At 42.9% G+C, this 12,072-nt stretch overlaps 1 protein-coding gene across 5 annotated transcripts in view; it reads right to left on the bottom strand.

The window, feature by feature from the left end:
* The window catches only part of LOC107383076 (A-type potassium channel modulatory protein DPP6), a 371,266-nt gene that overhangs the window by 226,161 nt on the left and 133,033 nt on the right, over positions 1-12,072 (bottom strand). Inside the window, exon 1 of one of the 5 annotated variants that reach the window (XM_054751023.2) lies at positions 5,253-5,426. The exons of the other annotated variants lie outside the window; for them this stretch is intronic. Within the exon in view, the coding sequence (XP_054606998.2) occupies positions 5,253-5,333 (81 nt within the window). The 5' untranslated portion in view covers positions 5,334-5,426. Of the gene's footprint in view, positions 1-5,252; positions 5,427-12,072 lie in introns of those variants that run through there. 5 annotated transcript variants of the gene reach the window in all.

Here is a 12,072-nt window from a genome sequence, read left to right as displayed (position 1 = left end):
GTACCCTAGTCTTGGCCAAAAATTACCCAGAGTGCGCCGCAGTATTTTCAAAAGAACAGCGGATCAGAAGCCGGCCGCTACTTCGGAGACAATTTTCAAGTTTAAAAGTAACTAATTTAAAATGTTTTTTTTTTTAGATCCAAAGAAGTTATCTATGGTTGTGTAACGTCCAGCAATGGTCAGTTTCAGGTACAGTTTGACATTTCAACATCTATTCAACATCTGGTCAAACAGGAGACACAAGACTGCATGTGTGCCCTTTAAATGAGCCTGCCTTCATTCCAGCTGGAGCTCACAGACTCTGCAGCTCTGACAACAGATAACGACATGTCAACCCCAAGGCCTCCACAGAAGATCAGTTGCTAAATTCAAGAATGGTTTCCTAAATCAATATGAACTTCTTCCATGACTTATAATCTAGATAATCCTTAAATAAATGTTTGTTTATTGCTACTTATAACAATTACATTATAATGAAATGCTTCATTAATCTGTGCTCAATGATTGAAGTGTGAAATGAACGTTATGTCTGCAGTGACTGCAATGTGGTTCAGCATGTTATGTGGCGAGGTCATAACGTCTGCACTCACTCCATAACAAGTAAGGTTACGTTAAACTCTGACACATAAATAGTCTTTTACCCAGTCAGAACATCCGGTCAAAGAAGGCGTGTTTCTGAGTTGTTTTGGTAACATCTCTCAAGCCTGTCAGCCTTTGATTGGTTGTGCAAATCATGACATCAAAACCTTGCAACTGGGTCACCCTGTGTGATTGGGCAGTTCTAGAGAAAGCTTCAAACCAGCCAGCTGAAGCAACGCCTCTTTAACCATCAAAGATTTTGACACGTCGTCAAAACCTTCTTTTTTTTTTGCCCCTGCAAAGCTGATGAACAACAGTTCCTGCAAAACAAGCTGATATTGCTTAGGCTCCTTAAGAGTCCGCCAGATGCACGGTTCCATCCTCTGTTGTGACCTAGACACAACTCTTAAGACCGGTTTCGTGGGGGCCGCAGTTTCTTCTACGGACCTCGGCGCCTGGAAGTCCGAGGACTTCGACATTCCGGATCTATCACGAGGGTCTCCGAGAACGGGTGAAGTAGACATGACAGATTGCGTCTGATGTGTCTTTGATAAAAACTTCATAGCTTAGCGCAAACCAAATTCTTTTACATCCGGAACTCAGCTCTCCTAGCTAAGGAGGTTCTGACTAACACCGCATTGACCCATACGTTTATACATCACATTTAGTTCAGTCCACTCACAGTAAATGCTTAGTTAACTTGCCATGTTTTAATTGTTGGTAAAATAAATTCTTACTTTTATAAACCTGACTTTTTTCTGAATCAAAACGGAGTGTGTACAGTTACCAGGGTATCTGCAGGTTTAAGGGAGCCAAATTTAAGACTTTTTAAGACCTTTTTTAAGGCCACTTAGACCAAATTTAAGCTATTTTTATAATTAAATTTAAGCTTTATTTTCCAGCTATTGACTGGAACTGGTGCTAACCGCGTCGCGAACATGGGATTAGCCATCCAGTTACCATCAAACTTGCACTTCCCCACGGCGCAAGCTCCCACTAGTTTAACCAGCTAATGTGCTCATCTAAAAATAGCCCCTTTCACAAGCAACTGAATGTGTATGGTTCTGCTTACGCAAATATCATACGCAAAAAATGCTGAAGACTAACTAGAAATTCATGAAAATTTCATAGAAATAAAATAATCTTTATTGGGTCTTTGAAAATTTAAGACCTTTGGAAACTATTTAAGGATTATTTGTCATTTTTAAGGATTTTTAAGGCCTTAAATTTGGAAAAGCTAATTTAAGACTTTTTAAGACTTTTTAAGGACCTGCAGATACCCTGGTTACGTAATAACGCAAAAATCCTACAATCTTCTGATAAATACAGTAAAGACCAAGCAGGGTGGATATTTTATATTTAAATAGAGTATCACAGCTTATTGGTCATAGTTAGAAAAAAAAAAATATATATATATATATATATATATATATAATCTTGAGCTCAATTTGCAACGCTACAGTTGGTTAGTTGCTTAGTAGTTGCAGCTTCGGTGACTAACGGGTAGCAACTCACTTATATATTTAATTTAATAAACATATACACAATTTAAAAAGCAAAAGGCTCGTTATGTATTTATACTGAAACTAATACAGGGGCTGCATGGTGGCGCAGTGGTTAGCACTGTTGCCTCGCAGCACGAAGGTCTGAGGTTCAAAACCCGCCTTTCTGCGTGGAGTTGCGTGTTCTCCCCATGCATGTGTGGGTTTCCTCCGGGTACTCCGGTTTCCCCCACAGATCACAACATGCCCTATAGGTTATAAAAATTATACGTCGCTTTGGATAAAAGCGTCTGCGAAATGAATAAACATAAACATATAAAATATAACATTGTCTCCCGTGTAACGTGACATTACGTGACTGCCGTGGAAGCCGCGGTCACGTGATGCAAATCTGTTCCATTTAACCAGTTTCTTTGACCATGGAAGGACAATGTCCTCGTAAGTAAGGCGCCTGGCCTCGCAAGACATTGCCTCGCAAGGCAAGGCGCCTTGACATTGAGAAACACCCTGTGTCTTCCTGATGGGAACAACAGCCCAATGGTTCTGGAAGAGTGCTTTGTGGCCTTGTATATGTATCTAATGGGGGATCTACAGAAACAACACTTCTGGGTGGATTTGAGGACTGTGGAGATAACATTTCTGGTTACTCGATGTCTCAGCATATGATCTTAAAGAGATGAAGTGTTGTTTTTACCATTAATTTCTGGAAATATCCATCAAAATGTTGTTGAAAAAGAAATAAATGATGCCCAGCTGTTGAAAAATAATGGCGGCTTCGTAACATATACCCATGAAAATCAGGTCTAAAATACATGGGAGCGGGTCGAAGTCTCTGGGCGGCGCCATGTTTCCTTCTATGGGAGCCCTTGAGGACAAAATGCATTTACCGATTTGAAACAAACAGTTACAAAACTTTCGTCATTCTTAAATGTTGTCGTTTTACAAGCCAGTGATGAAAGAGAGTCTGTGTGCTTGTTATTTTGCAAAAGTTTGCACTCCCCACTGCTTTTTGACTCTAATGGGCATCCGTTGGTAAGGTCTTACTCCAACACAAAAATACTGCTTGCTTGCAACGATTTAAGTATCTACTGCCCCCTATCGCCAGGAAAAATACACACTGTCACTTTAAGTTAATCCTAAATATTAGTTCAAGATTTTCTTAATCGGGCTGTGCAGTGGTGTAGTGGTTAGAGCTGTTGCCTTGCAGCAAGAAGGTCCTGGGTTCGCTTCCCGGCCTGGGATCTTTCTGCATGGAGTTTGCATGTTCTCCCTGTGCATGCGTGGGCTCTCTCCGGGTACTCCGGCTTCCTCCCACAGTCCAAAAACATGACTGTTAGGTTGATTGGTCTGTCTAAATTGTCCTTAGGTGTGTGTGTGCATGATTGTTTGTCCTGTGTGTCTCTGTGTTGCCCTGTGATGGACTGGCTCTCTGTCCAGGTTGTACTCCGCCTAATTGCCCATTGACTGCTGGAGATAGGCACCAGCCCCACACACACACACACCCACACACACCCACACACCCCCGTGACCCTACGTGGACAAAGTGGGTTCAGACAATGGATGGATGGATGGTTTTTAAAATATTGGTTAGTGCTTTTTTAATGAGGACTATACTTTCTTTTTTTTTATTTTTTTTTGCAAAAGCAAAATTTTCATTCCTGTGCAAAATTTGTTTTGCAAAAAAAGATAATTCTTTTGAAGTTTTGCAACATTGAGAAAAAATGTTACGCATGAATCAGGAAAACGTGGACGGATAACCGAGCTAATGAACCTAAACTGGACACGACATTACAGAAGGAATAACTATCATATGTGGCTGGTAAATTAATTCTTAAACAAAATGTTGACTGAAGAGAAAAAAAATAATTTCTTACAAATCACAAATGTTCAAAAGCCATGAAAAGGTATAATAAAAGCAAAAGCTGATAAAAGACTGCAGACATAAATATTTGGTATAATGAAAATAATTGATTTTAAACTCAAAACACATCCATCCCTAGCTGTAAAAGCTTTTTGTTTCTGCTACATAAAAACAGGAAGTCAAAATTCAGATTCATTCAAAATCTGAGCAAAACACAAAAGGAGTTTCTGTCATGATGTCTGCATTTACACAACATCAATCTGGAAATAATTCTGATACGTAAATTTGGTCAATTCAGAATCAGCAGGAATGGTATTCCTACCCATCGTCACATATGCTCAACTTAAAAAGACGCTGAAGAGGTCGGAGGCGAAGCATCCGGGGAGATCGTCCTGATTGATGCCTCACGGAGAACGAGTCAAGAGGTTCAGCTACAAAGTGCAAATCAAAGAGTGGTGAGTAAAAGGTCAGCAGTGTGAAGGTGGGACAAAGTGATGTAGGCAGAGATAAAAGGAGTCACCCATGACTCCGTGTCTGGTCGGAATTACAAAGCATTCAAAAACAATAACAATAAAGTTTTAAGTATCAGGCGTGACATTAAAAGCAAACGCTTTGATGCTCCACCTGAGAGTAAATCTGTAAGGCTTGTCACCAGCATTCAGACATCAATTCTGCTTGCTTCACAGCCAGACAGGACACGGAAAAATAAATAAATAAATAAATAAATAAATAAATAAATAAATAAAAGGAACCTGAAGATTGTGATGAAGATTCTGATCCAAAGTATCTGAATTCAGGACTTGACTCGCACCTTTTTAAAGCCGTCAGCCATTGGGAATGCTCTATTCACCGACTCCTGCGGTGTTTCTAACACCTTTCATTAGGTCCGTTAGGGGATAACCTTTGAAGGAGCAGACAAACTTCGAGGCGGACTTCCCTTCGACGTGAGCTTGATCTGAGGGATACGCTTTTAGAGGACAGCTCTTCAAACGGAGCAGAAGTTGGATTGCTGAAAGCGATAAGGACAAGTCTTTATCACAAAGCTGGGATGGTTCTCTTTCTAATGGGATATTTACGGAAGCACACACTGCAGTGATATTTCTCCACAACACTGATAACCTTTCCTAACCCTCCCAAATATAGAAAAGAGATCCCCTCTAAAGGAGTGTGTCCCTTTCAATTTTCCCCAAAGCTGCATGAATGCATTTCGTGTTTTATTTCATGTGACTACATTCTGAACTCTACAGACACATTCACAAGTCCTGCACACAGAGTAGCACAAACACGTCACTGAAAAAGTCCTCACTCACCCTCAAGAACCTCTTGGCCGTTTCCACCCTGGAGGGTTTTCTGTGAAGGCCCAGCGGCATCCCCAGAGGATGGTCAAACATCGTGAAGCAGTTCACGACAGCTGGTTAGCCTCTCCAGTGCTGTTGATCCTGCTGCCACCCACTGCACCCAGAATGCTCCAGCTGCTCCTCCGACAGCCCACCAGCTCTTCCCACTTAGGAAGCAGCTGCCCCACCCAGAGCCATTACACCGCCATGCACTTCCCAGCAACTCCATGCAAACAAAAGCAAGCACCCAATCCCTCTGTCTCCAAACCCTGCTGCACAGCACAAGCATTAACGGGCCCTAATGGGGGGGGGGGGGGGGGGGTGAGGTGAGCCCAGGATTAGCTTTCACTTTCTGCTCGTCGGACACCGACTCCAGAGGAGTCCTCTTAAGCAACAGCCTGCCATTATCAGAGGAACGATATGATTAAAGGGCTTAAGCTAATGAGCAGGAGTTTGGAGATGCGAGCAGGGCGATGGAGGGTGAACAACAGTAATCCAACACTCGTCTGTGAGACGCCACTGAGGGAACAATCAGTACTAAACTGTTTATTCAGTCATTACATCTGCAAGCGTTGCCACGACAGGTGAGGGGCTGATCCGGAGATCAGACCATCTGTACCGACATCGTGCTGCTGGGAGGAAAATAAACTGAGCTTCTGCGTTTTAGATTCAGGTGCATTCGGTGTTTATTTTCACCTATGCATGAAGGTTGACATAGAAGCTAATGTGAGGAGATGATTTATCTACGCAGATAAAAGGTTTGTTTCATTATTCCTGCAAACAGATGCCTTAAAGTGAATGCTCTTTATTGATCTCAGATTTGTTAAACAGCCCTGCAGAACAGAGCCACATAAGCCTGGGATCCAGAGAGGTGAAGATGTTTATAAACATCCTTCCAATGGTGTTTATTAACGGTGTGGAACACTGAACACGAGAGATGGGTACCTTTGACATTTGAATCGATTCGGTACTAATTCCCGGTACCTAGGAATCGATACCGGTACTTAACGGTACCAATTTTAGATACTTTTGAGTGTTTAATATTTTTAATTCTCTTTTATAATTAAATATATATTTTTCTCAATATACAACAATATTTGATAAATATCACGATAAATAACATACAACTGTTTGTATTTTAACATCGTCCTTGTAGTTTTATAAGCTGATAATTAAACTGAAGCAAACATCTTTACTGTGAACTAAATTTACTGTGTATCTTCATTCCTTTTGTCGTCTTTTTTCATTTGATTTTTTCTACTGGGAAGCTAGAATTTCCGAGGAGAAAACGAACGCACCTTTAGCTGATAACAATGGTGGCAATGGAAGCTAACATATCAAGCTAACGTTATCTTAAACAGTTTATTTAGCTGCTGGAGCAGATTAAAACGATGATGCCTCACACTTAGATCGTTGTCGCTGGTTTCATCTTCACCCAATCACCCGTCGCATTTAGTAAAGTGAAGCCAAACTTTAGAGCGCCTTCATGTTCTTCCAGTCGGAAATTCGGAGTTCCGAGGAGAAAGCGAAAGCACCGTTAGCGAAACGGAAGCTAGCATATCAAGCTAACGTTATCTTAAACATTATATTTACCTACCAGAGCAGATTAAGATGAGGATGTCTCACTCAGATCGTTGTCGCTGGTTTCATAATCACCCAGTTACCCATCACATTTAGTGAAGTGGACCCAAGCGTTAGCGTGCGTTCTTTCTACCATGCTGCTCTGTTTACAACTGGCTCGCGGCAACCGACGACAATGTCTAGGCAAGTTCTCGTTATGAAGGACGGGTACTGAAACGAAGAGCCGTTTCAAATGACGTGAATCGGTGCTCAGTCGGTACTATGGAATTTGGTCGGTACCTTAAAAAGTACTGAATTTGGTACCCATCGCTAACTGAACACCCATTTTTAGATGTTTTTTTCCGATTATAATAGGTCACTGAGTTTGAAATGAAAATAGTCTCCAACACCCATCTGCTGCATTAGCTTCTGATAGAAAACAGACAGTTAAAATCTAGGGTTTGAAAATCCTCACAGATCTACGTCACACTGTGAATGAGCATTCATAAACTCACCGATCATGGCTCACATCAGGGAAGGCTGTTGTTGTTTTAACGTTCGGGAATCAGCAGAAGACATCTTAGCTAGTTTATGCTAACCGTTAGCATTAGCACACAGCAGAACTCCTCCAGGCTTGTGCTATTGGAGATAAAACACCAATGCTCCAAGTCAGTGGTAGCGTTTTGTTGCCGTTATCCAATCTGAGGCGAGATGTCCACAAATCAGGAAGTAAGACTCTAAAACAGGGGTGTCAAACTCATTTTAGCTCAGGTGCCACATTGAGGGAAATCTAGTCCCAAGTGGGCCAGACCGGTAAATAAAAAAAAAAACTTCAGATTGTTTTCTTTGTTTTAATTCAATCAATATAAAACAAGGCTGGAGCCTGAGGCCAATGTAGTACAAGTACAACACCCATGGACGCAATTTTCACTTTAGAAGTGGGGGGGACACGGGGGTGGGGGTGGGGGGGATCTTTACAGTATGTTCTAATGGGAAACAGGCTTCAACACAAACGGTTGTTTTCTGCTTGGTCCTAGAGCTCAACTAGTGTCAATTTAATATAGCGTAATATTGTTTTTGGATGGTAAAAAGTGCAAGGGTCAAACCTTGACTTTGGAAAAAGTGGGGGGGGGGGGGGGGGGGGGACATGTCCCCCCTGTACCCCCCCAAAAAATTACGTCCATGATAACACCTGAAGTGTACTTGAAAATTTGAAAAAAATCAACAAATAAAAAAACATTCCTTAGTGATTCAGAGCTTACAGATCACATGGCTAGATCAGTTTCATGCAGCACTTAAAGTATTTTTGACTCAATTTACTTCACATCTTTTAGCTTTCACCAGCACATCAATATCAGACGTCACATCGTGAGTGGCAGCCAACTTCAGGATGTGATTCAAGTTCTTGTGTGAGCCTTGAGCGCAGCTTTGTTTTATTTATACTCATTACAGAGAAAACTTGCTCACAAAGATAAGTTTATTTTCACTCTACATTGTAAAGTATGAAAATAAAGTTTACACAACCATCTTGCAGGCCGGATTGAACCCGCTTGCGGGCCGGATCCGGCCCGCGGGCCGCATGTTTGACACCCCTGCTCTAAAACCTGTCGTCTGATGCTTAGCTGCGATGCGGGCAAATTTTAAGTGTGAGAAATGGTGCACAGGTATACTCTTCCCCTGAGAACAACTTACAAGACATTCATTCCTACTTGAGACCACTGCAAATGTATCGATTGTGTACACCACTCCTTTAATGCACGTGGCAACAGTAACTGTGAAGGCAGCTTAATGCAGTATTCAGACCTGCTATGATGGCTCAGTGCGTGTTTTAATAAGATATAGGAACTGACCCCGGTTTCACACTGGAAGCATCGGTGGCGCAAAACGGCAGTGGAACATTTTACTTGCAAACTTCAAAGCTGCCCTTTTCACACCGGGAGGGTCTTGGCAGCGGCGCGGCTTCCTCGCGGTGCTTTTCGCTGGGCTCGCGAGATCACACGGTCCCACTGGACTTCAGGTCACAGTTTGTTTAAGCAATCCGCCTCTAAACCAAACAGTAGGACATCACGTTTGGTATCATTGTTCGATGATGTTGCACCTCTCCACTGCCAGAAATAAAGCCATGAAAAACACACAGCTGCACTTCTGGAATAATTATGTGAGTAAATAAACCGTTGGGTCACATGGAAGCTTCATTTATATAAAATTGCATCGCTGCAGAGCTTTTATTTTGAAAATGGCCGGGGATTTTACACTGAAACCATGTGAGATTTCCTGTCTAGCCCTATGTTAAGGGTGGAAATTGACGCATCCCAGAAGTGGCGTGCAGCGAAAACAGAACCCGATCCCATCTTCCTTTCGCAGCTGAGTGTGAAGCGGCTGGGATGAGGATCAGCACCTCCAAATCTGAGACCATGGTTCTCGACCGGAAAAGGGTGGCTTGCCAACTCCGGGTCGGGGGAGAGGTCCAACCTCAAGTGGAGGAGTTTAAGTATCTCGGGGTCTTGTTCACAAGTGAGGGTAGGAGGGATCGGGAGATCGACAGGTGGATTGGTTCGGCGTCTGCAGTGATGCGGACGCTGAGCCGATCTGTCGTGGTGAAGAGGGAGCTGAGCCAGAAAGCCAGGCTCTCGATTTACCGGTCGATCTACGTCCCAATCCTCACCTATGGTCATGAGCTTTGGGTAATGACCGAAAGAACGAGATCGCGGATACAAGCGGCCGAAATGAGTTTCCTCCGTAGGGTGGCCGGGCTCAGCCTTAGAGATAGGGTGAGGAGCTCAGACATTCGGGAGGGACTCGGAGTAGAACCGCTGCTCCTCTGGATCGAAAGGAGCCAGTTGAAGTGGTTTGGGCATCTGGTCAGGATGCCTCCTGGACTTCTCCCCGGGGAGGTGTTTCGGGCATGTCCTGCTGGCAGGAGGCCCCGGGTCGACCCAGGACACGTTGGAGAGGTTACATCTCCAATCTGGTCCGGGAACGCCTTGGGGTCCTGCCGGAGGAGCTGGTGGAGGTGGCCGGGGAGAGGACGGTCTGGAGCGCCCTAGTTGGGATGCTGCCCCCACGACCCGGACCTGGACCCGTAGACGACGACGATGACTGCTGGTTTGAAACAGTCCATAGATTATTATGGATTCTCTTTGATGCTGTGACGTTCTGCTGCCCTTCCACGCCGCTGATGCTTTCAGTGTGAAACCAGGGTTAAACATGCTTAACCTGACAGTTAGATGGGTAAAAACCCTTGATACCTTTGAGGGGGATTTTGTAAAAGTGTTTGTACACCTTTTTTGTCTTCTTTTTATCCAATTTAAATAAGTCAAAACTTCACATGACTCCAGTGTAAAAACGTGTTTTCTGTCCATCATCTGCTCCAAATCATGCAGACACAAATTATTTCAACATAAATCTGAATTTCAGCCTCATCTTGAGCTAATCTTCCTACACAAGTAGGGCTTTATCCTCTGTTGATAACCACGACGGTCATCATTAAATTGCCAGCATGCTGTCAGAGAGAGACTCTTCACATGTCCTCTGAGCTGACGAGACGTCTGCTTTAAACAGGTTATTGCACGTCGGGAGCACCTGCACGTCCATTCATCTGCAATCTCTGCCCACTTCTGAGCCACTTCAACATACGCAATAACGAAACCCCACCTGGCTTCGCGCACCAGTAATCTGATTTGCATCATTATTCCCACACAAGTGCATATTCACCAAATCATAAGTATTATAAATGTAACCTTAGGTTAGAGCTGCAGACTTTGATTTCAGGTCTTGATTTTACTCCGATGCACCCCCTCTAATCATGACATCAGTGAAAAGCATTTCAACCATAATCACAAAAGGCTTCTTGGCTTTTACAGGTAACAATGTTTCCTCTGAATTATGCCACAAATCTACTTATGGTCTGCAGAGCTGCTGGATTTGGCGGCACAACAAATGCTAAACTGAGCATTACGAAGAATGTCAACCATTTGCAACAGCGTCTAACTCTAAACCGAGCTAGATCGACTTAGTCGGGATTACAACATTTAATTCACACACCGCTCTGTTAGGAGGGAGCTGAAACATGGCTGGAAGGAAGCTGTGACGGTTAAGGTAGGGGTGTTGCACTGAAAGAAAATATAAATGCAACATTTTTCGTTTTACTCTAATTTTTCATGAGCTGAACTCAGGGGTCTGAAACGTTTTCTATACACACAAAAGACCCGTTACTCTTAAATATTGTTCAGACACCTGTCTAAATACCACAAATATTCATCATTTCAAGCTTTAATTATGTCTAAACAGCCGAGTTAAAGAAAAATTCACCCCTTAACTCGTTCACTGCCAATGACGACTAAAGTCGTCGTTTGCATTTTTTTACTGTGTGGGCGTCGGACGAGCCCCCGCACCGTGAGAACAAACATCTCAGCTCTAAAGCCGATCTTCATCCGCATACGTCACACGTCACGTGATCAGGAAGCAGAGCATCCATGTGTTAGATCGTTTTGGGCCGTTCCTGTAAAAAAAGTGAGGCGTGAACCGGAAAAGCGTCTGCCGATCACAATTCCACAACGGATAATGGAAGAACGGATAACGCTCGAAACGCGCCGATTCTCCCTGATGTAAGAGGTGAGTCCCCGCTTTGTTTTGTTTGTTTTGGCGTCGACATCATCCTAGCGCACAACATTCTGTCACTCTTTAAAAAATGGTAAAAATGGTGAGAAACGCTGGCAGCGAATGAGTTAAGAGATGTCATGATGGTTAACTGAACTTTTACACCGAAAATGTATTTTGGAACGAGGCTGTGAAGTTCAAGATTCAGCTTTATTTGTGTAGCACATTTACATCAGCTGTTGCTGATCATACTGCTTCGAAACGTGGGGAAGAGTTAAAGTTGGCGTTTTTAACACGGGAGACAAAAGGAACCCTAGTGGAAGAACATGGAACTGCAACATTTGTCACTTCCACGGTGGCAGGTGGAGTTCTCCCCTCGGTTTAACAAGCAGCTAACCTTCAGGTCAAAGGTTAAATGTTTTTAAGAAACATTATTTTCTCAACATTTTTTACTTTTGTTTCTGCAAAATGGGAAATATTGTATTTGCATTGTTCGATAGCTCAGAATAAAACTAATCAAACACAATGAATAAATAGATTTTCTGTTAAAAATTAAATTTTGCTAAAATTGTGAGGATTTAAACTTCAAAACCTACAACAACAAACCAAACAATTCAAGGTTTTAAGCAGTGAA

This window comes from Nothobranchius furzeri, chromosome 7 (assembly GCF_043380555.1).
Source record: "Nothobranchius furzeri strain GRZ-AD chromosome 7, NfurGRZ-RIMD1, whole genome shotgun sequence".
Classification (NCBI taxonomy): domain Eukaryota; kingdom Metazoa; phylum Chordata; class Actinopteri; order Cyprinodontiformes; family Nothobranchiidae; genus Nothobranchius; species Nothobranchius furzeri.
The sequence above is the reverse complement of the archived record's forward strand: the minus strand, read 5'-3'. Positions and strand labels throughout refer to the sequence as shown.